The 14,894-nt window shown below is 35.4% G+C and overlaps 1 protein-coding gene and 1 pseudogene across 1 annotated transcript; one reads left to right on the top strand and one right to left on the bottom strand.

The window, feature by feature from the left end:
- Positions 1-3,450, bottom strand: part of LOC124976566 (cytoskeleton-associated protein 2-like) — a 17,465-nt pseudogene extending 14,015 nt beyond the window's left edge.
- On the top strand, positions 3,403-14,894 carry Dtd2 (D-aminoacyl-tRNA deacylase 2). Its single transcript, XM_047542590.1, has 3 exons — positions 3,403-3,559; positions 6,668-6,737; positions 10,096-14,894. Exons 1-3 carry the CDS (start codon positions 3,449-3,451, stop codon positions 10,419-10,421), a joined length of 507 nt encoding a protein of 168 aa, XP_047398546.1. The 5' UTR covers positions 3,403-3,448; the 3' UTR covers positions 10,422-14,894.

Genomic DNA, 14,894 nt, shown 5'->3' with positions numbered 1-14,894 from the left:
TTCACTTTTCAGTAAAGATTGTAACCTCACCATTTGGTCTTTTGATCTCCAATCTATAGTGTCCTGGGTCAGTAATAAAAAATACCTACCCTGCAAACCCTTGACAGGAACTAAACCTTGAATCGTCCCATTGTTCAACTCTTCACAAAAAGCCCAGGTGAGAAAATTTATTAGGATTGGGTGATATATCCCAAGGGCATACACTGATCTTCAGTAAAATAAGACTGTCAAGTCAGTACATTAGGGTCATAATATCTCTGAGGTATTTTGGGTTGCATTAACAGATTCTAATTTTGTCAAGGGGCACTTTAAGAAATTGCCTTAGAAAATCTAATACTACATTTGATTTAGGGACGTGGTGCACTAGATTTCTTACCTTTTCCTGTGATTAGGACATGGAGTTATATTTTAGTGAATTTTACAGAAGTTCAGTTTTTCTCACCCCTTTTGTTCTGACTTCACTCACCAAACCACAAAAATTCTGATTTTTGTGTTATTCTTCCTACACACAAAAAATATGCAATTTATATAAGGCTTTAAGTGTTTCTTATAGAAAATTAATAAAGATACTTTTGAAAGGGATCAGGTATCCCACACTTAACTACAGAAGAAATATGCCAATCATGCCCTATGTGAGAAATTCCACTCCATGTCATGGCAATACTCCTCATTATACATAACTAAATTAGTATTCTGGGTCTACCCCAATCTCATGTGCATTTTTTGTTAATGTGAACCAATTTCTCAGAACCTAATTATCTTCCTAAGCCCTGAAAAACAAAAATAAATCTCAGGGCTTTGAAAAGGGAGGCTAGATTTCATCCAGTCTTTCCTAAAATAAAACATCTACCTCTTCCAGTTGCACTTCTGCTTATTAACATACCCACATATAAAGTCTCAGGTAAGAAGCTCATTTTAGAGACAAATCTTAGTAAAAGCTCTGTTTATCCACAGAACTATGAAACAGATTATATTTCCCTTCTCTATTATCTTCTCTTTACAATTGGTAAGCTTAGTGTCAACTATAAAGGATCTTTTTGAAGTGGTTCTCAAAATTTTCGTGTTTGTGAAATACAATACTTTGTTGTTGTTTGTGGTTCTGGGTCTCTCATATGCTAGACAGGTGCTCAGCAAGTGCTCTACCACTGAGCTACATTCCAGCCCCTTAAGATACTTTTGAATATTAGAGTTTTGGGTAGCCAACTTGATCATATTTAAAACCTCAAAATAATTCTAGATCAATTATTATACCATCTCAGAGCGCCTAGAATGTGTCCACAACTAATTCCACTGCCCATATGCTCCTCCGTCAACATTGCAACTGGGAATTATTTCTGCTCAGAGAGTGATTTCTCATAGACCCACAAGGCAAAGCTCTCTTATGTTCCAGTGAACCACCATCTCTTCTAACGCCAACTTAAAGCTATGCTTTGCCTTTTCTTCTAACTAGAAGCAAATTGTGCAAACTTCTCCACCTCAATATTACATATAATGGATATAACTCCTTTATAACAAAAATTAAAGATTTACATCTATGGAAACTTTGCTACATACTCTATCAGTACCTTAGTCAGAAACTGCCATCTTATGTGTTTTCAATTCCCCCCATTGTGACTTGACATAATTTGATTTTCTTTACTCCCAATACTCTGTTTTTGTTCACATTTTACTATCTTTTTGTTTGTTTTTAAATATTTTTAGTTATAAATGGACACAGTACCTTTACTTCATTTATTTTTTTAATGCAGTGCTGAGGATCAAACCCAATGCCTCATACATGCTAGGCAAACGCTCTACCACTGAGCCACAACCCCAGCACCACATTTTACTATCTTATTGGTTATATGAATGAGAGTAGGTTTCAGAAAATAAAACACAAAATCATGCTTTTGGGGTGCTTACTCTACTGCCCTCTGCCGATAGGAAGAAAGAATAAATGAGCCACAATCTATTGCATGGTCTACCACAATATCCAAGTGATTCTCATCCAATAGGAAGGTTTAAAGTAATTGATGATTTTTGAAAAGTCTAACCATTACCAATCAAACTCCATTCACTCAAAGAAAATGCTTCCAACTTATTATAGGCCCTCCCTGTGGAAAGATTTCTGGGCATCATTTTTGCTATTTTCAATAGATTTCTATCTCCTGCACCCATCCACATGTAAAAGTGAACACAAAAATCCTCTTATTCAAGGTCATGACTGTGTCTGTAGGTAAAGCTCCTTCTAGACTTATAAATTTGGGTCTGAGATTGAGTAAAAATAGACTCAATAGTTATAATGACATAAAAGTGCAGACATTAAGCAATTCAATGTGTCTGTGCTGTGAAATTATCAACAAATGTTGGAATTCCTGTAATTCAGCAGTTGAGACAACCTGAGATTTTGCTTTTTTGTTTTTATGAAAAGTATAAGACAGCCTTCAGGATAACCAGCAAAAAGCAGCTTCAATTTTGTGCATAAAGGACCACTGATTATCAATGGATTATTTTCTTCAGTCATACAGCTTTGTAAAGATAGCAATACCCCATGGTGATGTCATCTTCTAAAACAAACCTGAATGTATAGGCATATTGTGCCAACTGGGTTCAAATCAATGACCTAGGTAATGCCATCACAGCAACACTATTATTTCTTGTCTGAGCCCTCCAAGACTGTAGAAAAATAAATGCTAATTTGATGCAAGCTCAAGGAATGCTTTATGTGGGAAAGAAAATCAAACCTTTGTTTACTTTTATTTACACTGTAAGAGTGCATCGCAGAATTAATAAACACATCATATGTTGTTTTATTTTTGTATTAGTAGTAGGTTAAATAACTTATTAACAGTCACATTTTCTCGCATAAGAATATTGTTATCAAGGATATTTCCTAAAGAATCGATACCTAAATGTGTATTCACATAGCATGTCAGTACCTTTTGGCAAGTGTGGAATCAGAATGATTGATAGCATTCTTGATAGAGGAAGCAGCACTGTTTCATTGATTGGGGTAAGAAAAAAAATGAAAGATTTACAGTTTTTAGTTCCATCTCTGCTTGCTTTAAGATTCAGCTGATTTATTCTATTTATCTTCATAATGAGCATTATAAGGACTTGAGCGGATATAAAAGTTTTTCGACATCTGGAAGCCTAAGCTTTCTGAGGTGAAAAACGTTTCTGCAAAAGATGTATAGGAAAGAGATCCAGTCGTTTAAAAGTATACACCGAGCGCCTTCTACAGAGTTGGGTAGGTTCTGCCGGGAGACCCAAATATTGTCTTTACAGCCTACACATCCGGGACACCCGAGAGCCAAGTAGAAGCCCCCGCCTCCTCCTCAAGGGGGCGGAGCCACGGGTGGGAGGACCTGTCCCGTCGCCCCGCCCCGCCCTTCCTGCTAGTGCCCTGAAGGCGGAGCCTAAGCGGCGCGCGGCCTGAATCCTACCGATAGCAGCGCTGACTTGAACCATGGCTGACGGCAGCCGAACACCTCAGGCCCGGGCGCTCTTGCAGCAGTGCCTGCACGCCCGACTACAAGTTCGCCCAGCTGAGGGGGACGCCGCGGCCCAGTGGGTGGAGGTAACGTCGGCCTGGCCGCTCTCGTTATCCTCCGGCGCTCAGGGGCGGTTCTTTACGCGCTCTCTTGGTCACTCGCCCCCGCCCTCACGGGTCTTCCTCGGATCCGGGTTGGAGAGCAGCTAGGTGCCCGGGCTTGTGCTGTGTGCCGCGCAGGACTTCCGGCCGGTGCGCCAGACACTACCGCGGCGGTCTCCCTGGCCGCGCTTCACTCTTCTGCCCTGCACCACTGTCCTGGCGCCACACCTTCCGACAGAGGAAGAACGTGTCTCTAGTGGAGAAACCGCGGGCATTTGAACCTCTCTCGCCGCCACTCTACCTGAGCTCGGTGGACTTTAGGCCTAATTGTCTCAGACGCCCTGCTGCTCGGGCCTGTGCTGGACCTGTTCAAGTGTGTAGGTTAGCTTGCTTCAAGAGTTCAAGATCTACTTTGATTTATGTCCCAGATTATTATGTTGATTATGTCTTGACCTTAGCACAGAAATGAGATTTTTCCAAGACCAGTTCTGTTTCAAGAAAGGTTTTTTGGGTTTTGGGGTTTTGTTTTGTTTTTTTCCCCGTTTCTGGGTGATCCAAACCCTGGCTTCCCCAATGCTTGGGCAAACTTTCTGCCACTGAATTACGATCCCTAGCTCAAGAAACATTTTTTTTATTATTATTTTAATTTGACTAATTTCCAGTTGAAAAGGATCACTCCTTGTATAATAATATTGCATTGTTATCAAACACATTTCCTCCAGAGAATTATAAAACATTTATGCTGAGTTTCCTCTACTTGCCTTTTAAAGATGACCTATCTCCCATTCCATTGCAAAAACAAATAAAATGTTCTTTAAGTCCTTTGTCATATATGTGGAGTAAGTTGAGATGTAAGGGGGAAAAGTCCATAATTAAGACTTTTGGGGCTACTCAGAATCTTTAATGTAGTAAAATTTCACTCACTAATTGAATCTGAATTGAATCCCAGACCTAGTCATTATTTTAAACACTACCCTTGAACTATAATATGTTCATGAATCTATTATCCTGTGCTTACTTACAAATACTCACATACGTAAAAAATCCCTGTATTCTCACCTCTCCAGAAATTCTCTTTCCTTATTTTTTATTTTCGTTGTGATCTTTTGTTGAGGTTTTAATTTCTCTTCCATATTTGAAATTTTGTGGGGTTTATGTGTATATATTTTATATTTATATGTAAACACCTATTTAAATTGTTGCTTCCTGGCACTGTAAACTTCTAAATTAATCTTTTAGAGTTCTGTGCTTCTTACTATTTTATGTTCTTCACACCACATTTTCTTATGCAAAACCAGAGATATTTTATTGCAGCCTTCCAAGCTATCAGTTTGTGTTTATAAACTTTAAATGCAATTTTTAAAGGCTTCCTTCTACTCCCACACACGACTAAATTAAAGAGATGACAAGTAATTACACGGTGAGAAAGCATAAATTCTTACATCTTTCTCACGCCTTCGCTACCCTATTCTATTATCAAAGTTCTTTTTTTTCTTTTTTAGAAATAGCATTTTTGATGTTGGAAGATTTGAAAGCTGCTTTGCTTGTTCTTAGTTTCATTCATGTAGAACCATGCTGTCACAGACTAATGTTTTTCTTCCTGAAATTGAACATTTTTATGCTACCGTGAGAATTATCTGTGCTTTGTTTTTGAAATGTTTTATAACAAAGAAGCTACAAGCAAAGTGACTTTGACTTGAAAAGAGGAATCTATATATCATAACCTAAGACCTATTATTGGAATAAACAAAAAGAAAATAATGAGGTAATTTGGTTACTGGAAAGAACAGGTATCTGTTTCTGGGAATAATTGGGTGCTTATTCTGACCTTGCAAGTGTTACTCTATGAATGCTAAAAATTTGGGCTCACTGAAAAGGCTTGTAATAGTAGTGCAGCTTGCCAGCCCCTCATTATGAATTGGATCCCAGACCTAGCATTTCTTAACAATCCTAATCATGGATATGAATTAAGAGGCTCTTGCCTTTTGTTCCAGAAGCACATTTTTAAAAAATGACTCCTTTTCCCAGTAAATCAAATATGAGCGCAGAACTGCATTTATATTTATATAGAAAACCATTTAGATAAAATATAGAGCCCAGAAGATATAGTTGAATGTTAATGCAATTAACTGATAAATTGAGTCCTATCATTTATAAAACAGTCCTATCTGTAAAGTGCTTTGGAAGTTAAAATGTTAAATAAATTGTTTGCCTTTAAATTTATTTTTATATACTCATAATAAACACAGGTAGTATTTACTATGAACCTGGCACTGAGTTAAGCACTTTACAAATATTAATTCATTTAATTTTCTGGAGTCAATGAGACTTCTGGAATCAATGAAGTTAATACATAGAATCAAAAGTTGAACAGTTCACTCAGTAGCAGAATCAAAGTCATGAATCAAGTTTCTCTTGTGGTCTCCCTCTCTCACAAGAGCTAATTTTTATATTTCTGATAACAACCAGGTTTGTCATGTAGAAGTTATTAACAAATGTAATTTTCAAGACCTAATGGTTATGTTTATTTAAAGCATTAACAACAATAGCAAAAAATAATTAGGGTTTCCTGGAATTTATACCTTATTTTCACTATCTATAATTAAGCGACCTGCGCAAGGATGACACACAAATTTGTGAAGCGTTCCATATTTTTGCACATATAATTAAGCGAATTAGGGAGAATAGAGGATGATGTGAAAAGACATTAGTTATACTGTTTCTTATTTATCTCCTATCTGATATAATCTGAATTCATTGGTGTTGAATAAATGGGTGGTGCTATACAAATGTTTCTAAGTTTATCAGCCTTACTTATTAGGGAGGAGGCTGACTGAAAGTCCTCGTGATTTTAGTAGAGGTAAATTGTTCTTGGTTGTATTTTAAATGTAATTTTTGGAAAATAAGTGTGGTGACTGAACTTGAAAAATATTTTTTTTCTCATATTCATTTGGAAATCAAATCTATTGTAAATCTTATTTCTCTTCCTTTGCTTTGAACCTCCAAGTTTATAAGTTATATTTTATTCACTTAACTCTTTATCTCTATATAGTCTTCTTTCTAATCTGAACTTACTGTGATGATTTCTCATAGGTTCAGAGAGGATTAGTGATCTATGTGTGCTTCTTCAAGGGAGCTGATAAAGAACTTCTTCCCAAAATGGGTATGTGTTTGATTTTTTTTTTTTTTTTTCTTTTTTTGAAAAGGGAGAAAGAAAAGACATACTAACAAGAAGGAGGAAGAAACAAAATCATTTTCCCCCTGGTGCTGGGGATTGAACTCAGGGCCTTGCACATACTGAGTAAGCACTACCACTGAACTACATCTCCAACCCAAGAAGCACAATCTTAAATTGTCCTAATACATGTTATTAATTATTCAATTCTGTCTAATGTAGTTGACAAAAAGTCAAGCTAATGAAGGGAATTTTATATTCATATGTCAAACATGTTTGACCACTATGTCAAAGCACAAAAACTATACTTAGAAGGGACTGTGGTGATGGGTGAGGATGGAAAGCCAATAACTGTATGTTTGAAATTTGAATCCAAAGGACAATAAGGAAACTTTGAAGGGTTTAAGAAGAAAAATGAGAAATTGTTTTGTCATTCTGACTTAAGGTTCACTTTCTAAAGTTGTTTCATGGAGTTGTTTTGGGAGATTTTGTATTGTTTTGTTTTGCTGTTTTCAAGTACTGGAAATTGAACCAGGAGCCTTGCACATGCTAGACAAGCATTCTACACAAAGCTACAGCCCTAGCCCCTCTCATGGAGTTGTAAATAGATTTTAATCATAATAGCATAAATTAAGTCCACCAAATTCAAGCTGCATTTTGTTTTATAATGATTAAATCCTATATGCTTCTGAATGTCTACAACTGTAAGTTCACATTAAATACATGCAGAAGATTGTGGTGAATTAAAAACATTTAGGAGGGCTGCCATAACTCTTTTAGTGAATAAACTAACATGAAGCTTTGTATATCATGATGCTCACTAAAGAGCTATGAGACTCTTATTCTGATGATCTGAGTTATAAGGAAAATAAATGCATCCTTTATTGACAGCATTAGTTTATACTTTCCTATATTCCAAGAGGCATAGTAAGCCAATGTGTTGGAATTCTCTTAAACCCCACCTTATATATATTACATAGATTTAGATCTCTCCAATCAAATATTACATCTCATGGGAGTATAACTAGTTAGAGCCATAAAGTCTGAGAGCATATCTAATATAGAGATATGTAGAGTCTTCTTCAATTCATCCTTAGTATATTGAACTGAGATCCAGGGATGTGTCAAAGCTTTCCATATACATCATTGAAGATACTTGATTGATAACCTGTCTTAGGATCTTTGAGTTTCTAACATGCATTTAATGCATTGTCTCATTTTAATTCTACTTACTTATATTTGTATTTGTATTTGTATTGAATTTACCTCCACATACTGATATTTATATACCTTCAGCGTTGAATTCCCAGTATTAACCAGTAGAGGGAGGTATGTGGAAGTGTAATAAATTGTATTACATCCCATTACCTGTTATTCCAAAATTGACTACTTAGTCTGTCACTAACCTGAGGCCTGGATAGCTAGATAGTGATTTTCAGTGGAATGAAGTGCTCTGGAGAGTTACAGTTTCCTTAGAAGCGGTCAGTAAGAACTGCTGGCTATGTAGCAAAGTTCTATTTGTAATAGACAAAATTAAAGGCATTTAAAAGTAAGTGTTAGTTAAGTAAAAATTGAAGGTGCTTAAAGCATGGCTTAGGAATTTATTTGGGTGTTTACCTTGATAGGTTTTTACAAGGTTGATTCCATAATTTTTAGAGTGGGGTCACCATACCAACTCCTTACTAATATTTACTACACATCCTCTAATATTCAAAACCGTTGACTAAACAGGAAGCATACCTTTTAAAATCTGATTTGATTTGAGGGCAGGAATGTGAGGTTTGTAAAGTTTCTTTTATCATTTGTTGTCTTAGAACTTTTCTGGGGCTGGGGAGATAGCTCAGTTGGTAGACTGCTTGCCTTGTAAGCACAAGGTCCTGGGTTCGAACCCCAGCACCCAAAAAAAAAAGAACTTTTCTTTGCAAGCAGAACTCATTTATACCTTTATAGAAGTAGGGAATCACTGAGTATTAGACACTTATTTATTGTTTTGAAAATGGTTAATGTTGAGGTGTAAAGGCTTTCTAACTGCAAGGTTTTTAGCTACACATAGATATTTAGATTGGTTTTGACACTTATTAGTCTCATGAATGCTATAAAATATAACTTTTTTATTGTATGTGTATGAAGATAATGCCCGTAGCTATATTTTTGAGACTTTTTCATTTATAACAATGAATTCACCTCTTTCTCCCATGAGTTTTTTTTTTGATTGTTCCATTTTTATTTGATGTTTCCAAATATAAAAAAGTCAAGATTCTTACACCAATTATCCCAAATAAGACCATGCTGAGCAATTCAGTGTGTATAGCAGTCACTTCTCCCCTTCAGTTTTTGCTGCTCTTTATACAATAGTATGATACACAGGAAATTGGATCGCATGTGCTTAGATGGAAAAAATGTCATCTTTATAAAAACATGCAGGGCAGATTCTACTTTGTCTGCAAGTCAATTTACAGTAACTGCTTCTTTTTCATGAGGGACATGGAACCAAAAAATTAAGTGCCCAATTTTATTCAGCTGCCCCACAAGTAAGCACAAATAACAGCCTCAACACTTGGCAAACTTTGGAGGGTTGAGATGGTAGACATTATTCCACTACTTAACCTGGAAATGTTGACTTTTCAAGTAATCCCATGAGTTTTTATGTTTATAAAATGGTTAGTCTTTACTAATTGTGCTTTTAAGCTTATAAAACAATAAAATCAGCTGTTTTATAATGAGATTGAACCTGGAAGTTTTGTCATAGCTTAAAACTGTAGGTAATTAAGTTTAAAATAATAAATGCAGATTTTTTTAGTTGTAGATGAACACAATACCTTTTTTTATTTATTTATTTTTACGGGGTGCTCTAGATCAAACCCGTGCCTCATACATGCTAGGCAAGCACTCTACCACTGAACTACAACTCCAGCCCCAGTGCACTAAAATTTTAATTTTGTTACAGAGCAGAATTTGGTGAGAGAAGCAATTATCATGTTCTTTTCCAGTGGGATTTACCTATGAAATAAAAGGAACATAGAGGCAAAATCTTACCATGTATTCCCCTGAGACAACAGCATTTGAGGTTTCAGTGTACAGTTAATCCTTCAGAACTTTCTAGATGAACTTATTGTTAGATATAACCGTCAAGTCAGATTTAAAACATCATGTAATTTTTTCCATGGAATCTGCTTTATTTTTCATGCTTCAATTATTTAGTGAAACACTTTTAAATTTAAATAGAGAGTGGTTTAGGAGCAAGAGCTAACTGGGTTTTCAACATGAGATTTGTGAACTAAAAGATTAATGGTTTTCTTCATGTTTGTTTTTCACTTCAAATTGTTTTACCTTTCTTCCCATCCAGTAAATACACTGTTAAATGTGAAATTAAGTGAGACAGAAAATGGCAAGCACGTTTCTGTACTGGATCTACCTGGAGACATTCTTATCATCCCTCAAGCCACCCTCGGTGGTAGGGTAAAAGGAAGAAACATGCAGTATCACTCCAACTGTGGAAAAGAAGAAGGGTTAGAACTTTATTCCCTATTTGTATCTCTCTGTGAAAAAGAATTAGCTGCTAACAGTAAGTGTGCTGAAGCTGGGGTTGTAGTGGAACATGGCACTTATGGGAACAGGCAGGTATTAAAACTGGATACCAATGGACCATACACGCACCTAATTGAGTTTTGAGAAATAAAAGTTAGTTCCTACAGCTATTTTGTGGTATAAAATGACCTGGACTATATAATTGGATTTTCTTCCCTTTTGTCTTGAATACACTAATGTACAGCATTTTTAAATAAGAAAATCCTGAGTCTGTTGCTAATCAGATGACCTTGTCGAGTCACCTAAACTCTAGAGTTCAGTTGCTCTATCCTGCTTTCTATCCCCCTTCCCCTCAAATATTTGAAAAGTGCTTGTTTATTCACTTGATGATCATTAAAGAAGTCTTTTAAAACATACTTTAAAGATTTCAAGCATTTATTTTGTAATGAAGAAATGTGTACAATTAGGAAAAACACATTTCTTATACCATCAAATTTATGTACTATGTACTAAAAGTCACTGTATGAAAGTTAGGGAAATCTAACACAAACCAATTAGAACTTTGTCAGTTGTGTCTCACTCTTTCAGTTTTCCATTCTTTTTTTGTTTTTGGTTTTGTTTTTTTTTTGTGTGTGTGGTGCTAGGGATCAAAGCCAGGGCCTTGCAAATGCAGAGCACATGCTGTGCCACTGAGCTATCCCAGCTCAGTTTTCTATATTTTGAATGAAATAATATGTAACTTACTATTCCTTTTAATGATGTCTATGAAAATATAATATAGAAATATTACCATACATTATATTACTTTCAAAGGACATCTAAATGCTTTAGATTATTTTAATAATCTTTAGTAACCCAAATATGTACAATTATTATGTGTCAATACAGATTTTTTCAAAGTAAAAAAATCCTTAATTGATATAGGAATCAGGTATAAGACATTCGTAGTTGTTTTATTAAACATTTCTCACAAAGAGAAATTAATGTTCTGTTTCTCAGTGTTTACCAAAACCATGTATGTCTCAGTTTCTTATCTTTGGTTTTTAAAAAAATATACAAAATAACTGAGTTCATAATTTTTTTTAGGGATTTCCTTTCTTGTTGAATTAGATTGCTATACAAGGAAGAAAAAGGGAAGCTTCCTTAGGAAGTTGTTTTTAATTGGCTTGTATTGATAGATTGTTTTTAATCAATTTTGTATTGAATGATTTGGAACCATTCTCAATTTTTCTGTTAGGGAATGCTAATGTACTAAATATTTGTACCCTCCTGCAAAATTCATATGTTGAAGCCCTGATCCCCATTGTGATAATATTTGGAGATGAGGCCTTTGGAAGGTAACTATAGTTAAGAGAACTTGAAGGTGGGACCATCATGACAGGATTAGTGCCTTTAAAGAGACACCAGAGAACGACCTCTCTGTCCTCTCACCATGTGAAAATGTAGTTAAAAGGTGGTCATCTGAGAGCTGGGAAAAGAGCCCTCATCAGAACTGATCATGCTGATACCTTGATCTTGAACTTTTAGCTTCTAGAGCTGTGAGAAAATAAATTTTTATTGTTTGTTTAAGTCACTCAGCCTATATTTTGTTGTGGCACCTTGAGCTATGACAATGATGTAAGGTAACAACTAACAGTAAACTTCTAAAGACGAAAAAGGAAAATACATGAGAAAGTCAAAGATGAAATAAGTCTGTAAAAGGTAATATATGGTTTTTGCATACTTCTGTGACAGGATTTAATAGGTGTTTTTTAACAGTGAAAACTAAATATTTCTAATTACCAAAAAGATGAGGATATTAACTTAAACATCCTAAGTAGTTGCTAAAAATTCCTTTATGTAATAATTTCTCTAGATTTTTGTTCCAAGTATACTTAAAATTCTTATTATCACACAAAATCCCATTTTCTCTCTACCCTTCCTGTACTATTCTATTTTGGAACTTGAGAATCAATAACTGGCTTGATAATGAGCTCATTGTCCTTAACTTTTACTTTATTGATTCACAATACACTTATTGAAATGTAATAAACTATTCATAAACTTGCAAGCTCCAATTTTCTCAAAGCTTCTCTAAGGAATGTATATGTCTTGCCAAAAGATTATATTACCTATTTTAAATCATTTTGATTGTATGTCTAGGTAAAATGCTGACTCACAGCCCTAGATTGCTATTTTATAGTTCAAGCAATTCTCCTTAAAAAACTTGCTTGAGATACTTGTGGAAATAGCAATTTCAAGTACATGAAGGGTTATTAAACACAAGGTTATGTCCAGCTTTCCTTCATTTGCAGGTAGGCTACAATAAGAGAGAAAAGGCAAAAGAAATATGCATATGAATATAACTTCACCTTGACTTTCTGTAGCTCTTCTGACTCAAGGTGCTCAAAAAAACCTTCAATATGTATCTTATTTTATCTTCACAATATATCTATAATGAGGATAGCACTCCTCATTAAATAATGTCCCCAAGGTCACACAACACATAGGAATAATTTCTATTTTCTAACTTTTCTTGTAATGAAACTTGCTAAAATTGAAATTGACCTTTGGAAAGGCTTAGCATCTCATGGTGGATCATTTAAGGAGTAGCCTATAAATTGGTTTATTTACTAAATTAAGTGCAATAGGGTTGCATCTAATTTAGGAGCCTTCTGCCTCTTTTTTGGTAAGAATTTAGAAACCTCCTGGGTTTAATTATGGAATTATTACATATAAGACAATGGCTATGGCTTTAATATTTGAATATACTCAAATTAAAACGAAATACACTTTTAGCATTCCTTCATTAGTTCAAGTTATAACAAAAGGTGTGCCATTTATAATAATATCTATACTAATGACTTACTTGTCAGTTAGTAATTTGTTGATTCTGTAGTGAAAGAATTAAATTTATCAAATATTTAGATCAAATATCATACAATTCTATGCCACTTGTCTTTGAGAATAAGAAATGTTGGTGTTATAAGAGAACAGTGTCAGGGCTGGAGTTGTAGCTCAGTAGTGCAGCATTTGCCTGGCATGTATGAGTTCAATACTGGGTTCAATACTCAGCACCACATATAAATATATAAATAATAAATAAAAGATCCATTGACAACTAAAAAATTTTTTTATAAAAAGAACAGCATCATGTCAGATATTTACTCCCTGTGATTAACATTGCAGAGGACCTGCTATAACTAAGTTTATATAACAAAAAAATTACACATGATCATGAAACTTATACATGATCATGTATTGTCTATTGATTCATTGAAATACAACAAGTTTCTGAAAGGGAAAACCTACTAGAAAAGTAACATTTTCATTCTGAAACCACACCTTGGTGATGAACTAAAATGTCTTTTTTTGTACCAGCGATTAAACCCAGGGGTGCTTAACCACTAAGCCACATCCCCCACCATTTTTTTATATTTTGTTTAGAGACAGGGTCTTACTGAGTTACTTAGGGCCTTGCTAAGTTGCTGAGGCTGGCTTTGAAATCAATCCTCCTGCCTCAACCTCCCAAACTACTGGGATTACAGGGGTGTGCCACTGTGCCTGTCTTAAAGTATCTATGTTGATAGTCTCCCTGTTTGTTCTCCCTTCCTCCTATTTCTCCTATCTCTAATCCTTTTCTACAGACTGTCTCCAAGGCAGTGTTCTTAAAACATGTATATAATATTCTACTGCTTAGAAACTTTTATAACTCTTCTTTATCTTGAGGACAGAGTTTAAACTTCTGAGGTTGGCATCAAGGCTCCCAGTCGAGTCACTCAGACATAACTATAGAAGACGAAAGTCAGAATCTTGAGAAATAACTATAAAGAAAGGGCAAAGTATGAGAGGCCAGTGGAGATTCTAGAGATATCAGAGAGGCAGAGAAAGAGCAAGAAAAATACATTGTTAAGTAAAGATACTTTCAAGGTGTAAACAGTAACAAAGTTGATGCTAAATACTAAAGAAAAATTGGGTAACACAAGGACTAAGGAGAGACCTCTGGCCCTGGCAGTTAGGTGTTTTCAGAGTTTCAGGGAAATTGGGATATTTTCAGTGGTTAACAGTAGAGATCCCTAATCTTTTCTTCTAGGATAAATTGTCTCAAAGTTTGTCAGTGGACCCCCTGCACCAGTATCACCTGGGGAGCCTGTAAAATGAAGCTTTCAGGGACTGTCCTAAACTCTAGCATATGGTGGCACATGCCTCTGATCCCAGTGTTTTAGTCAACTTTTTCATTGCTGTGACCAAAAGTCCTGGCAAGAACAATTTTAGTGTAGGAAGAGTTTATTTTGGGACTCAAGATTTCAGCCATTTCAGTCCTTAGATGGCCAGCTCCATTCTTTAGGGCTCAACGTAAGGCAGAACATTGTGGCAGAAGGGTATGACAAAGGGAAGCAGCTCATATGATAATCAGAAAGAAAAGACTAAGCTCTTCTCACCAAATATATATCTCGAAGGCACACCCCTAATGACCCACCTCTTCCAACACACCCTACCCAACTTAAGTTAGCATTCAGTTAATCCCTATCAGAGGATTAATTCATTGATTGGGTTAAGGCTTTCATAACCCAATCATTTCACCTCTGAATGTTCTTGCATTGTTTCACACATGAGCCTTTGGGGAACACCTCACAT

Source organism: Sciurus carolinensis, chromosome 2 (genome assembly GCF_902686445.1).
Source record: "Sciurus carolinensis chromosome 2, mSciCar1.2, whole genome shotgun sequence".
NCBI lineage: Eukaryota > Metazoa > Chordata > Mammalia > Rodentia > Sciuridae > Sciurus > Sciurus carolinensis.
The sequence above is the reverse complement of the archived record's forward strand: the minus strand, read 5'-3'. Positions and strand labels throughout refer to the sequence as shown.

Excerpts from the sequence above, each read along its gene's own strand:
- Dtd2 (XM_047542590.1), top strand. The coding sequence starts at position 3,449 with ATGGCTGACGGCAGCCGAACACCTCAGGCCCGGGCGCTCTTGCAGCAG. Across the intron at positions 3,560-6,667 it reads CCGCGGCCCAGTGGGTGGAG|GTTCAGAGAGGATTAGTGAT; the intron begins GTAACGTCGGCC and ends GATTTCTCATAG. Across the intron at positions 6,738-10,095 it reads AGAACTTCTTCCCAAAATGG|TAAATACACTGTTAAATGTG; the intron begins GTATGTGTTTGA and ends CTTCCCATCCAG.